The following is a 15592-nucleotide window of genomic DNA, read 5'->3' as shown; positions in this document are numbered from 1 at the left end:
GTGCAGCCTGATGTTGACTGTCCCTCTGCTGACCCCGTTTTATGGTGACTTTGACCCCCACAAATATTTTGTTTAGGGGGTAGATCAGCTTTTATATTGCAGATAGATTGTAGCTTCCATCAATGTAATTGTCTGCATCCCTTCGAAATCCCCCATATATTTTTTTGCGGGTATATTTATGTAAATATACCCGCAAAAAAATATATGGGGGATTTCGAAGGGATGCAGACAATTACATTGATGGAAGCTACAATCTACCAGTACCAGTACCAGTCAAAAGTTTGGACACACCTACTAATTCAAGGGTTTTTCTTGATTTTTACTCTTTCTACATTGTAGAACAATAGTGAAGATATCAAAACTATGAAGTAAAACATATGGAATCATGTAGTAACCAAAATAGTGTTAAAAGTAATCCAAATATATTTTAGATTCTTCAAAGTAGCCACCCTTTGCCTTGATGGCAGCTTTGTAACACTCTTGGCATTCTCTCAACCAGCTTCACCTGGAATGCTTTTCCAACAGTCTTGGGTTGAGGTAGGGTGATTGAGGAGGCCAGGTCATCTGATGCAGCACTCCATCACTCTCCTTCTTGGTCAAATAGCCCTTACACAGCCTGGAGGTGTGTTGGGTCATTGTCCTATTGAAAAACAAATGATAGTCCCAATAAGCGCAAACCAGATGGGATGGCGTATCGCTGCAGAATGTTGTGGTAGCCATGCTTGTTTTTGCTAAAAGTATTAGTATATTATTGATCGATTGACTATGACTTTTCAGATCACACAGTAGTGCTATCTGCAGGGTTAGCTCCAGGTGAATATTTCAATTCCTCAACCATTCCTGGATCTGTGACCAAAAACAAGCTAGATATGGACCAAATCAAATGATCTTAATGACTATGTCTCTTCGCAGCAAAATCTGCAGAGCTTGGAAGGTTGTACCCTCCATATCTATAACATTCTATTGGTTGCAAGAATTTTGTATAATAATTTAAATTGAAAAATTATATGTTTTGAATCCGCCGTCGTTTTGCGTATCAGTTCATAAACCATGTGCCATGGAATCGCTACGTCAAAAATCTCTTCCCAACTATTTTGCAATCTATATAGCACGGCTGTCAATGTTTTGGTCCTTAAATGAAACTGGTATACTTTTTTAAATTTATGACAGTTATGGTCTTTAATGCAGGGCGAACGGGCAAGTTCCTTACTTTTTCCCCCTTCCACTTTCCTCTTCCATTTTTTGCTGTAATTTTGCAAGTAGTTGTTTGTAATTTTGGGTGAGCAGACATTTCCATGTGTTTCTGTTAGCCACATATGTCACATTACCCCACGAGTCCTATTTATGATATAATTTACGAAGATTATACATTCTTTTTAAAACATTCTTTAAAAAAAATAACGTTGTTTTTTTTATCAATTAGTATATTTGAGTTTAACCACAATATTTGTTGTATTATTTTTCTGTATTTTCTGGTGGATTCAATGGAAATTGCAAATATACAGGTTGCCTTTTGTCGTCCTACTCTGACCAAGGTCAGATCAAACGAGTTGATGGTGACTGTGTAAAACAAGTTCACCCAATGCAATTAGTGAGGACAGGGACGTGTGGCTGACTGGACGTATCGAGCCGGGAGGGGGGATTGTAAAGAGCTACAGAAAGACGAAGAGGTGGTTAATTAGGAAAGGGGCTCTGCTTTGTCAGGGATAATGAAAGTTGGCAGCCACTGTAGAGGACAGGAGAGAGAAAGCGCTTTACAGACTAAAAGCTATCCCCCTCCCTTAAGAAATAAAGTATATGTCCAACAATATCTTGATCATTGTAGATTATAGCTATAAGATGGAAGTGGGGGTTATACAAAGCACGGCTGTCAATTTTTTGGTCCTGGTATACTTTTCTATCTATGACAGTTATGGTCTTTAATGCAGGGCCGACGGACAAGTTCAATAAATACATTCACGTGACATCATTAGAGATAATATTAACAGGAATTGAACTCTCAATAAAACCTGTGAAAGCAGGCCAGCCCTCAAGGAGAGCTCAACCTCGGGAGACAACCTCTCCCAGCGTGTGTGTGTGTGCGCAGTAGGCTCCTGACTCACTCCCCATGATAACTGCCATGAGCTGTTGTTCTTCTTCATAATTCTACAAATCCTTGACCGCATTTCTTTTCATTTTCATTCTCCTGCTGTTCAAAAACTGGTCTCTGATTCTTCTCCCTGCGGTCTCCTCTTTGTCCCGTTTTTTCCCCCATGAATTTGGTCTAAAGAATGTGAAGGTACGCTACTCAATTGAAAGTCAAGGACATTCTTTGTAGTAGATGTATGGGTTGTGACAAGTGTGCCCTCTTGTGGAAGTCTAGCACTATGACAGAAAGTTCCACACAAAAAAGAAGAGGCAAAAATGTTGTATTTATGTAGCAAAAATAATAAAATCATATTTCAATTAAAATCATTATGTGAAAGCTTCTCTTACATACTACTATCTTATACAGTACCTTACTACAATACTGACAAAACAATTTCTACAGAGTCTGGAAATAATCTAGTAGCTCTTTCCATTTCATACACTACTACTAGTCCAGCGTGGCTTAGTTGGTAGAGCATGGTGCTCGTGACGCCAGGGTTGTGGGTTTGATTCCCATGGGGGACCAGTATGAAAATGTATGCTCTCACTACTGTAAGTTGCTCTGGTTAAGAGTGTGTGCTAAATGACAAAAATGTACTGTACCGTCATACTGGCCTTGACTTGTGTGATCATGCCACACAAGTGTGTGCACAGACACACAACTGAGGTGACAATGAACATCAATTCAATCAAGTTATGTGTGTCAGATAAATTTGATATGTCCCAACATAAAAAAAAAAACTACAACTCCAAACTAAGTCTCCTTGGTGTTCACAACCACTACATTTTTACATGTACAGTCTGTGAGTCCACCATTCCTTGGAATCTTGTAGGCCTAGGAGTCAAAGTGCATTGTCATGGTGACCGAAGATGTAGGCACTTATTGACAGATGATTTCTGATAGGTTGGCTGGTAGATTGTGCACATATTGGTCTGTGTCCTATTCTTTTCTGATTTGGTGAAAGTTAGGAAGTTAAGGAGGATGATTAAGAGTACTGCCGAGTGAATTTCTGGTGGAACTCCTTCACTTTAGCCAGTAAGAGCTTCAGCTTGTCTGTGGGCGGCAGAATGGTCATCCTGTAACAAGGAGGGAGAAAATGAAAGAGAACATCATTAAAGAGCTGTAAAATAAATAGTATACTCCACACCGTGGTAATCTACAACAGCTTGGACTTGATGGACGACAGACGTTACTTATGTTGCACACATTCCTACTTTGGGATGTATGCCCATTTTATGCTGAGAGAGGTTGTGATAACATGTTTGAGTAAACTGCGATGGCCATACCTGAAGTGGTAGGTCCCGTCTTTCTGTCCAAAGCCACTTCCCGGCACCAGACAGATGCCAGTCTCCTCCAACATCTTCATACAGTAGAACATGTCCGGTGCCTGGCCCAGAGCCTGGAGAGAGAAGCAGAAATGACAGTATTTAAAGCAGGCTCAGAAGCATAAGTGAATTACGGTATTGCAGTAGGTTCCACACGTCCATAGAGTAAGTATTTCACAACCAGATTTTTACAAAAGGGTTTTGTGTCAAATGTCTTGCTTAATGTTTTTATCCCTCTTTTATTAAAGCCTTTTCTTCGAACGGTTGCTCACAATGTAAAAGAGCGTTGTGATTTTTATCTGTAAACGAAAAGCGCTCTTCAAATGCAATTTATTATTATTATTATTCAAATAAAATGGAAATTCATTCCCTGAATTTGACTTGTTTCAGTTCCTAACAGCAGAGCAGAAGTAATTTGGGCTGACTAACCTTCGCCTCTTTGATGGCTTTCTGAGGCAGGCTGATGTTGGGGAACGAGTACATGGCTCCCTGGACAGGGTTACAGGTGATCCCAGGTACAGTGTTCAACATTTCCTCTGTCAACTTGGCCTTCTCTGCCAGCAGACTGAGGGTTGCTGTTCGCTCCTGGACACAGGGAAGACGGTGCGTGCGTGTGTGTGTGTTTGATTTTGCGAATGGGCCACATACAGTGAGGTCCGAAATTATTGACACCCTTCACAAAGATGAACAAAGATTAATTATTTTTTTTATACTGTCAAATACTGATCTACAGTACTAGTCAAAGGTAGGAACACACCTACTCATTCAAGGGTTTTTCTTTATTTTTACTATTTTCTACATTGTAGAATTATAGTGAAGACATCAAAACTATGAAATAACACATATTGAATCATGTAGTAACCAAAAAAAGTGCTAAACAAATCACGCCTCTTGCATATATTTGTATTTGAGATTCTTCAAAGTAGCCACCCTTCACCTTGATGACAGCTTTGCACACTCTTGACGTTCTCTTAACCAGCTTCATGGAGGTAGCCACCCTGGAATGCATTTCAATTAACAGGTGTGCCTTGTTAAAAGTAGATTTGTGGAATTTCTTTCCTCCTTAAGGCATTTGAGCCAATCAATTGTCTGGGGTGGTAAACAGAAGATAGCCCTATTTGGTAAAAGACCAAGTCCATATTATTGCAAGAACAGCTCAAATAAGCACAGAGAAATGAAAGCATCATTATTTTAGGACCTTTTTTCTTTCTTTCTTTACCTTTATTTAACTAGGCAAGTCAGTTAAGAACCAATTCTTATTTACAATGACAGCCTACTCCACCCAAACTTGGACAATTGTGCGCCGCCCTATGGGACTCCCAATCACGGCCGGATGTGATTCAGCCTGGATTCAAACCAGGTACTGTAGTGACGCCTCTTGCACTGAGATGCAGTGCCTTAGACCGCTGCGCCACTCGGGAGCCCAATGAAGGTCAGTCAATCCGGAAGATTTCAGGAACTTTGAAAGTTTCTTCAAATGCAGTCGCAAAAGCGCTATGATGAAACTGGCTCTCATGAGGACCGCCACAGGCAAGGAAGACCCAGAGTTACCTCTGCTGCAGAGGATTAGTTCATTAGAGTTAACTGGCCCTCATGAGGACCGCCACAGGAAAGGAAGACCCAGAGTTACCTCTGCTGCAGAGGATAAGTTCATTAGAGTTACCAGCCTCAGTAATTGCAGACCAAATAAATGCTTCACAGAGTTCAAGAAACAGACACATCTCAACATCAACTGTTCAGAGGAGACGGCGAGAATCAGGCCTTCATGGTCGAATTGCTGCAAAGAAAACACTACTAAAGGACACCAATAATAAGAAGAGACTTCCTTGGGAAACATAAGATAAGGTCAGATAAGTACAAATTAGATTTTTGGTTCCAACCGTCGTGTCTTTGTGAGACGCTGAGTAGGTGAATGGATGATCTCTGCAAATGTGGTACCCACCATGAAGCATGGAGTAGGTGTGAGGGTGTGGGGATGCTTTACTGGTGACACTGTCTGTGATTTATTTCCAATTCAAGGCACACTTAGCCAGCATGGCTACCACAACATTCTGCAGTGATACGCCATCCCATCTGGTTTGAGCTAAGTGGGACTATCATTTGTTTTTCAACAGAACAATGACCCAACACACCTCCAGGCTGTGTAAGGGCTATTTGACCAAGAAGGGGAGTGATGGAATGCTGCATCAGATGACCTGGCCTCCTCAATCACCCTACCTCAACCCAATTGAGATGGTTTGGTATAAGTTGGAATGCAGAGTGAAGGAAAAGCAGCCAACAAGTGCTCATCATATGTTGGAACTCCTTCAAGACTGTTGGAAAAGCATTCCAGGTGAAGCTGGTTGAGAGAATGCCAAGAGTGTGCAAAGCTATCATCAAGGAAAATGGTGGCATCTTTGAAGAATTGAATTTTATATATTTTTATTTATTTAACCTTTAACCTCAAATATAAAATATATTTTATCTTTGTTTAACACTTTTTGGGTTACTACATGATTCGATATGTTTTATTTCATAGTATTGATGTCTATTATTCTACAATGTAGAAAACTGTAAAAATAATGAAAAATACTTGAATGACTAGGTGTGTCCAAACTTTTGACGGGTACTGTATATTGTATGCAAAACAAATAATACAATTGCCTAGAGAAAGCATAAAGTAATGTTTTTTCCCCCTGAAAAATGAACTCTCATACATTACCAATGCATTAGCTTGCGAGGAAAACGGCACTGAGCCTTTTTCTAAAATGTTCTTAGCTCATTCCTCCATACAGAATCCTTCCAGATCCTTGATGTCCTTCGTCTGTGCTTAAGGACTGCCCTCTTCAAAATCAAACCACAGGTTTTCAATGGGTTTCAAGTCTGGAGACTGAGATGGCTATTGCAAAATGTAAACTTTGTGGCCAATTAACAATGTATTTGTGGATTTTAATGTGTGCTTGGGGATATTGTCTTGCTGTAAGATCCACTTGTGGCCAAGTTTCAGCCTCCTGGCAGAGGCGAACAGGTTTTAGGATAACATGTCCTGGTACTGGGTAAAGTTCATGATGCCGTTGACCATAACAAGGGCCCCAGTACCAATGGAAGCAAAATAGCCCCAAAATATTCCAGATCGACCACAATATTTTACAGTAGGTATGGGGTTCTTTTGCTCTTATGCATTCTCATTTTAACACCAAACCCACCACTGGTGTGCGTGGCCAAAGAGCTCTATCTTCATGTAATTTGCCCAAAGCACCCGTTCCAATCCAAGTGCCAATGCCATTTAGCAAACTCCAGGCATTTACATTTGTTAGATGACGTGAAAATAGAGCTCTTAGGCCACACGCACAGCAGTGGTGGGTTTGGCATCTAAATGAGAATGCACGAGCAGAAAAGAACCCCACACCTACTGTAAACTATGGCGGTCGATCTTTGATGCTACGTGGTTTGAATTGAAGAGGGCAGTCCATAAGCGTAGACGAAAGGTATCAAGGCGGAGGCAACTATTTTGAAAACAGGGGTGTCAATCATTTTTACCCCTACCTTTTTTGAGAAAAAAAAGTTTAACTTGTTAAACAAAATCTGTCTCTGAGCAATTGTATTAGTATAAAATAATATAATTTCCCCATTTGTTTTGGGGAGCACACAATATTGCTCAGAATTTGTTTTATTTATTCATACGGACATTTTTGCTCATCTTTATCAAGGATGCCAATCATTTCGGAACCCCAATGTACTGTATGTTAAATATGTGTCCCTGTCAATGTTAACAGTCGGGTAAGTCATTTTCTATCAAAAACAATGTCTGTTAAATAACCATATAACCAAATGATTACCTTCATGAAGGTGGTGTAGGAAGGTTCTCCTGGCTGTGGGGAGTTGACCACCATGTCCATTAGAGCCTGACCAGGGACGGCGGGACACAGTCTGACCGACACCAGCTTAATGAGCTGGGCTTTCACCTCTGGGTCCATGTTGATCACCTCCATGTAACCCCCACGGAAACCACACCTGGGGGAGCAAAAGGGGGAGACCAGTTACAGTACAGTGGTTCTTAAAGCAACACATGGTTTAAATGAAGCCATATAATGGTTGATATGTCAAGTCAGGTTACTGAGTATTGCTCTTGAGGTTTCTACAGGAAATAATGCAGATTCATACTCAGTCCTCTTGGCCTGCTTGTGTATCGTTTGTGAACGGTTCAGGGTATGAGCATGAAAGAGCGAGAGAGGGAGAAAATGTCTTACTCTCCCATGTAGCACTTGGAGGTGGAGTGGAAAGACACCAGTTCTACAGTGTTCGAGTACTGTGGTCCCAACTCAAACAGCACCTTCTTAAAGGAATGGAACTGGCAACCCTCCGCATACACATTATCCTGGTACACCTGAGGGACAGGAGAGGAGAGAAGGGGATGTTAGTGGTATACGTAAAGGTAAGCACAGTTGAAATTGTGTTTGTGAGGAGGATCAGGATGGTATTGGTAAGGGACAGATCTAAATTTACCAGGGGGAAGGCGGAGGCTGGTCCAACTCAAGCTGTCCTTAAAAAATGCGCCCCCTTCCTCAAAGTCAATTTTTTTTCACATGACCCTCCCCTTGTACTGTCAAATCTATTTAACAACCTCCCCCCTCATAGGATTAACTCAAAATAATGTTTATGACCACAAATAACTAACTGTAGCGACCCTGTGTTTATAAACGTGGATATCTACTTTGCTTTTTTGTCACAGTCAATGCCACACAGGGCTACGGGCCAGAAGGCTAAATGTTCGCCGACCACCACACAGGAGCTCACTCTCCCAACTTGTTTCATTACTTTACAATCAGAGCCGGTTGCAGATAATTATCAGCGGGGGGGGGAATCAGATTTTAACATTTTGATGCCATATTTATAATTATATAAAATATATGCAACACATTTTCCACCAACATGTTTCTGTGCCAATGCACTGCACAACCAATAAACAAAACATACAGGCACTTCAATATCATGGTTTGCATTTTCAACACTACAATAAATATGTCAATGTCTATGACTATATCTATGACTATGTCAATCACGGCAAACAGAAAACACATCCCTCCATATCTTATAGGCTTGCCCAAGGCTTGGCTTGACAATCTCTGAATGTCAAACTTTTGAGTGTTTTGTAACAGATGCCTCTTTCCATTCATCAAATTGGAATGATTGATTTATTTTATTTGTCAGTTAAAATACATGCACACATACATACATATGTATATATATATAAACACAGTACTAGGCAAAGGTTAGTGAAGACATCAAAACTATGAAATAACACATATGGAATCATGTAGTAACCAAAAAAAAGTGTTAAACAAATCCAAATATATTTTATATTTTACATTCTTCAAAGTAGCCACCCTTTGAACAATCTTGGAATTATCTCAACCAGCTTCACCTGGAATGCATTTCAATAAACAGGGGTGCCTTGTTAAAAGTTAATTTGTGGAATTTCTTTCCTCCTTAATGCATTTGAGCCAATCAGTTGTGTTTTGACCAGGTAGAGGTGGTATACAGAAGATAGCCCTATTTGGTAAAAGACCAAGTATATATTATGGCAAGAACAGCTCAAATAAGCAAAGAGAAACGACAGTCCATCCTTACTTTAAGACATGACGGTCAGTCAATCTGGAAAATGTCTTTAAGTGCGGTCGCAAAAACCATCAAGCGCTATGATGAAACTGGCTCTCATGAGGTCCGACACAGGAAAGGAAGACCCAGAGTTACCTCTGCTGCAGAGGATTGGTTCATTAGAGTTACCAGCCTCAGAAATTGCAGACCAAATAAATGCTTCACAGAGTTCAAGTAACAGACTCATCTCAACATCAACTGTGTGAGTGTGAATCAGGCTTTCATGGTCTTATTGCTGCAAAGAAACCACTACTAAAAAACACCAATAATAAGAAGAGACTTGCTTGGACCAAGAAACACAAGCAATGGACATTAGACCGGTGGAAATCTATCCTTTCGTCTGATGAGTCCAAATTCGAGAATTTTGGTGTCTTTGTGAAATGCTGAGTAGGTGAACGGATGATCTCTGCATTGTGTGGTTCCCACCGTGAATTATGGAGGAGTTGGTGTGGTGGTGTGGGTGTGCTTTGCTGGTGACACTGTCAGTGATTTATTTGGAATTCAAGGCACACTTAACCAGCATGGCTACAACAGCATTCTGCAGCAATACCACATGAATTACACATGTGTTATTTCATAGTTATGATGTCTTCACTATTATTCTACAATGTAGAATATTGTAAAAAATAAAGTAAAACCCTTGAATGAGTCGGTGTGTCCAAACATTTTGACTGGTACGGTATGTATTATGTTAATAAATTAAATAATGTCTAGGCTTTTCGAAAAAATGTGACATTACTGTATACAGACATAGCCTACAAATGTGAATAGTCTGTTCTACCATTAAACTTCGCTTCGGATCGCATAAGGCAAATAGACTATCTATTTAATAGTAAAGTGGGTACAATCAAATGGGATGAATGGTGGCCTATCCTGACTTTTTGTCGGCCTACAGGCTATTTTGTTGGTATTAAACCGTCACAGTCAGAAAAGGTGAAGAATGTATTCTGCAATGATCAAGGACATGTAATAAATCATTGGGAATAGATTTCTAATTATTTTCGAACGCAATAATAAAATGTATTCATTTTCGCAGTTCTCACTAACAGCATATGATTGCATCTCGTTATTATATTTAGCAACATATTTTTTGTTTGTTAAAAGTCATCATATATTCCCTATTTGCAGAAAGCTACTAGGCTACTTTTTGACTTCTTGCAAAGCAATACTTTAACCATTAGAAACTGTGCGTATGGGTGGTCTAAAGTTGGCGGGACGATAAGCACATTCTTACATCAAGTTCAGTTTTTAGAAATGCCAACTTTTACGTGACAACTGGCACACGCATGTTTCGGGGTACTCAACCTTTATAAACGAGGGCCCAGTTCTTGACCTTGCCTGATTAGTTTACCTCATCAGCCATCAGGAAGAGATGCTCCTTAGCAGCGAATCGGATCACATCCTCAATGCACTGTCTACTCTGGACCTGACCTATTACAGAGGAGGATAGGGAAAGGTTAAGATTCATATTGGCAGAACTGGACATTTTGGTTTATGTCTAAGTGGGATCTCTGTCCTCTGGCGCCGTCTAGTGACATGACTGGGAGGACTGTGAAATCCCTATGTCAACCTGTACATGACGCATCATGAATTCCGTATGTGTTAAGCTTCGGCTACTTACCAGTGGGGTTTCCAGGGTTGATGATGCAGAGGACTTTGGGGTTGCAGTGCTTCCTGGCCTCCGCTAGGGAGCGCTCCAGCTCACTGAGGTCCATGCTCCAGCACTTCTCCTCGTTCAGGTAGTAGTTGACCTGCACAGCACCCAGCTCAGCCAGAGCAGCCGAGTACAGAGGGTACTGAGGGATGGAGATCATCACCCCTGTCTTCGACGCACCCTCACCACACACCAACAGCTTCAGCATAGTCTGGGAGAGAGAGGGGAGCAAAGGAGGACTGATGGGTGCATCTCAAGTCTAGAGTCCTCAACGCTCTCCTCCTGCCCTCCCCTTTATCTGCAGTGAGAAGTTTACTTGAAAAATCAAATTGTTTGATTTTTGATTTTTTTTACCACGATGCCGTCGCTGGCGCCGCTGGTGAGGTAGACGTTGTCTGGGTCACAGGGCACGCCCCCGTCCCGACGCTCGATGTAGCGAGCTACGTCCTGCCGCACACAGTCTATACCCTGACTGGCACTGTACGCACCTGAGAGAGGGAGAGAGACTCAATACACTGTGACTCTCCAGGATCGGGGTTGGCCACCCTAGACTGCGAAAGGTCATTCATTGCTTATGCAGACACTAACAGGCTGACACAGGCTTATTGGCTAAAATATCCCCTTTGTGTATTTTATCTTAACTTACATCCTTCCAATACACAATCAATCAAGTATCTGAACAACATACCCAAACTACTCCCTCCACAAGCCTGCAGAATGCGGCGCGCTCTGCTTTTGGCATCCTCTGGAAACATATTGTCCTTCAAGAGTTCCGGGTAGGAGCAGAGTGCCAAGACCTTGAGGAGGAAGAGAGGACAGCGAGAGCTAGGTGAGGAACAGACAGGAGTTGATGCAGGATAATGTACACAAATCAGCATGAAACGCTGCATGAATCTGCATGAAAATGTCACAATGTGATTTTGCCATAGACAGAACGGTTTCAAATGACAAAGGAGAATGAAAGACACCCTGTAATCAAAAAGAGAGTTGTTTTAGATAAATGGTTTGGAACATAGTGGATAAAAGCAGACCTGGCGGAAGAAGGTGATTGGCTGCTGGCCCATGGCATGGGCGTCACCAATATTGGCCTTGATGACCTCAGTGAAGGGCTTCTTCATTCCCTGCAGGACAAAGAAACAAGACACAAAACAATGAGAGAGGCAGAGAGAGGATGAAACAATTAGGGCAAGGAAGAAAGAGAGGGATGACTACAATGTGTTCTTGGGAAACACTCTTTTCACGCCATTTCGATACCGAAGTGACTTTTTCATTGAAGGTTAGGGGAACTTGCGCAGCAGGTTAGGAGACTGAGGTTGAGGTTAGGAAAATGGTTAGGGATATCAAAGTGCTCTTTGTATCAAAGTGGTGTGAAAGGAGTGTGTCCCATGCGTTCTTGGGTCACAGGGGTGTGCAGGGGATAAAGGGAGTCCAATACTTTACTTTATTCTTTATAAACTCATAATTAACCATGTATAACTACTTATCTGAGCTTGTCCCTCAAAGTAAGACATGAGTATGAGGTCACTTCCTGCTGGAATATGAGGTCACGTCTAAAGTTAACCCGGTACCGGGCCGAAAAATGAATGGAAGTGAATGGGGCAGTTCCACATTAAAGGTTTACAGATAATTCCACATGTAACTTTTCTTTTCTTTTCTGAGCTTTCTTATATCTCTCAGATATTGGACAGACACTTCAAAACATACTTCCTTTATTTTTACACTGTTTTTCCATGTATGAATCTGTTATTCAATGCGTTTCTATAAGTTAATAGGCCAAATTCAATATTTCATCAAATCATTTTTATATAGATATTTATTTTTTATACCTACATGGGTCCTAAAATTCAAAATAAAATAGCTAAACGATCCTTGGTATCGTAAAACAATTCCAGATGTTAGTTTAGTAGAAACCCAGCCCTGAGCCCTGAGACCTTTAAATAGACAACCCTTAAAGCCAAACAGCTCTTCATAATTTCCTTTGCCATGTGTTTTTACTTAAACGCTCAAGCACAAATACAAAATCAGGTATAGTCTTTGCCAGGAGAAATGACTTGGCAGCCTGCATTGGTTTAATATGTGCTTTCCTCATCCCTTGCTTTTAGGTCCTAAAATGTAGGACATCACAGGAGACCTTTTGCCAGGCCGTCGTTGTCCTTAATTGACTTGCCTGGTTAAATAAAGACGAAATTAAATAATACCACAAGAAAAAGATAAAACACATGAGTGACAGAATCCAATTTGAGCTTTTCCAATGTTAGGATTTCCAACTGTACACACTTACCTACAAACACATCATATGCGTCTGTGTTTGGGAGCAGAGTGGAGGAAGTCAAAACAAGAAGTTGTTCAGCCCAACTACTGCATATTTTAACATATTAAAGGAGAGAAAATGCTGTCTGGAAATCAAGAAGAACCACACGGTCCCATGCTGGCTGCTGCCTGGAAGGCTTGTCAAGTGTTATATCAGCTAGTTTCCAGCTGTAGAAACAGACGACAAGTGTAAAGTAGGTGTCAAATGCGGTGTAAAAAAACAGACTGCAAAACAGAACTGGTCATGGAGAATAGGAAAAAATTATTCATTTGGGGAGGTTGTCAAGGAATGGTGATGAAATGATGTTCTTATAGGCCAATGGTAACACTAGCTGTCTGTTCCCTTTTCTCTGTCCTTAGGCTCCTCAGTGAGTGTCCAGATGCTTGGTATTTGACAACATGGACAGCGGATCAGTGGCCACAAGTGGAACTCATTCAAACCCAGTGGGAAACAAAGCAGCCCTGCTGTTGTTCTACCCACCAGAGACTTTATCCAAATCTAATTGGGCCAGCTGGACCAGCAATGACTACCAAAGTTCACAACAGAAAATAAACCTCCTACACTCCCATTGGTCACAAGACAGAGGTGTCTCTCAGTTCAGACCAATCACAAACAGCTGGGGAGTGACACCCACTGAATTACAAAGGACCTCCTCACATTCCATTCATACTGAGAGTAGAGAGCCGTTTACATTTTACTGCAACGAGATATGATGTTGCAACAACCAAAAAAATCAACAGTTCCCAAGTGACGAGAGTACGTTTTAATAAAAAAAACGTGCACAAAAATAATTACAAAAATCAGTCCCCCCTCTTTTTCTGGGAACTTTAAAAGTATTTTTAAGTGTTCTAAGTGCTACTAATCAGGTATTTTATCTCAGGGAGTCTTTTTACATTGTCACATAAAGACCACATAGCAGGCCCCTTGTTGATAAAACCTTCACTGATTAGGCCATGTGGCTCTTGTCAGAGTACTGCCTGTTGCATGTTCATCATAAGATGATTGAGACTAGCCTACAGTTGATTTTGCCCACTCTCTCTCTACCTCCTTACCCAGTTCTCTAGTTTTTTTGTGTTTTTTTTTTGCTCTTTCTGCACGTGTAAGTTTATTTGCCTCTTTTTCTGTCTCTGGTAAGTAGCATTCTAATTGTTCCGGCAAAACAAATTCAAAGTCTGGCAAAAGAAAGTTACATCATCATGGCTACTAGTTTACTCTTCAAAATTAGCGAAGTAGCAGAGGCAGGAGATGAAACGTGATGTCTTTCATTCATTAAAAGAAAGTCACAGTGTCCCGTGCTACTCAGCAATCCTCCTGCAGTCTCCATGGAGACCACTGAGGCGGTAGAATGTATCTCCATGGGCCTCTAGCCTGGTCCTAGAGCTGTTATTGGGTTGAAGTTGTTTTGCTCACATTCTACTTAGTGTTTTTTCTCTTCCTGCTAGGCTAAGAGGGGAATTAACTAATGACGACAATTTAAGTCGTATCAGATTTCAGGAAATGAACTTTATCTGCACCTGAAACATTACAGTTCATCTGAGCCCTCAAAATAGGCATGTGTGTTAGTAGGAGAAAATAGAGAGGGGGTGAAATGGAGATAGAGAGGGACTGGAGAAAAAGAGAATGTATTTTGTGTGAAAGTGGGTGTTCCTTCCTTACCTTTTTTTAAAGCAAGCAAGTGAATGTAGGCTTTGTGCCCTGTTTTCACAAAGAAATCTAACACCCATCAGAGCTCAGTATGAAAATCCGGTTAGACTTGGAATAGCCTACAGCTAGTTCACCTGATACAGCACAGATTAACAAGTTTCATGTTTTCAACCTTTTTGGAGGTTCCCCTAAATAACATAACAGACTTGTTTTCATATTTTTTTAGTGTATTTTTTTAATACCTTTATTTAACGAGGCAAGTCAGTTAAAGAACAAATTCTTATTAACAATGACGGCCTACCCTGGCCAAACACGGATGAAGTTGGGACAATTGTGTGCCGCCCTATTGGACTCCCAATCACGTCCGGATGTGATACAGCATGGATTTACAGGTGCTCAATATGATATAAGGACGTTATAACTTCTTATTAAACCCCTGATGTAGACTACTGAAAGACTAAAATCCACCATATCCAATTTTATTTGTCACATTTGCCGAATACAACAGGTGTAGTAGACCTTACCGTGAAATGCTTACTTACAAGCCCTTAACCAACAATGCAGTTCAAGAAATAATTAAATAAAATAATTAAATTAAAAATAAAATAAAATAATTAATTTTAAAAAATATTGCCTAAATAAAATGGAGTCAAAAATGTAATAAAAAGTAACACAATAAAATGACAATAACGAGGCTATATACAGGGGGCACCGGGACCGAGTCAATGTTCGGGGGTACAGGTTAGTCGAGGAAATTTGTATATATAGGTAGGGGTAAAGTGACTATCCATAGATAATAAAGAAAATGTGGACCTTCCTCTGACACCCTGCCAGGTATATAGGTCCTGGGTGGCAGGAAGCTTGGCCCCAGTGATGTACTGGGCCTTACACAC

At 40.8% G+C, this 15592-nt stretch overlaps 1 protein-coding gene across 1 annotated transcript in view; it reads right to left on the bottom strand.

Annotated features, from left to right (window-relative positions):
- Positions 1–2391: 2391 nt before the first annotated feature.
- Positions 2392–15592, bottom strand: part of LOC112226764 (alanine aminotransferase 2-like) — an 18384-nt gene continuing 5183 nt past the window's right edge. The window contains exons 2-11 of the mRNA XM_024391297.2: positions 11776–11865; positions 11433–11541; positions 11099–11232; positions 10712–10955; positions 10442–10521; positions 7683–7819; positions 7272–7446; positions 3883–4038; positions 3415–3527; positions 2392–3204 (exon numbers count right to left, since the gene is read on the bottom strand). Of these exons, the coding sequence (XP_024247065.1) occupies positions 3114–3204; positions 3415–3527; positions 3883–4038; positions 7272–7446; positions 7683–7819; positions 10442–10521; positions 10712–10955; positions 11099–11232; positions 11433–11541; positions 11776–11865 (1329 nt within the window). The 3' untranslated portion in view covers positions 2392–3113. The remainder of the gene's footprint in view (positions 3205–3414; positions 3528–3882; positions 4039–7271; positions 7447–7682; positions 7820–10441; positions 10522–10711; positions 10956–11098; positions 11233–11432; positions 11542–11775; positions 11866–15592) is intronic.

Source organism: Oncorhynchus tshawytscha, linkage group LG28 (genome assembly GCF_018296145.1).
Source record: "Oncorhynchus tshawytscha isolate Ot180627B linkage group LG28, Otsh_v2.0, whole genome shotgun sequence".
In the NCBI taxonomy this organism is placed as follows: domain Eukaryota; kingdom Metazoa; phylum Chordata; class Actinopteri; order Salmoniformes; family Salmonidae; genus Oncorhynchus; species Oncorhynchus tshawytscha.
This window is presented reverse-complemented; position numbering and strand designations above follow the sequence as displayed.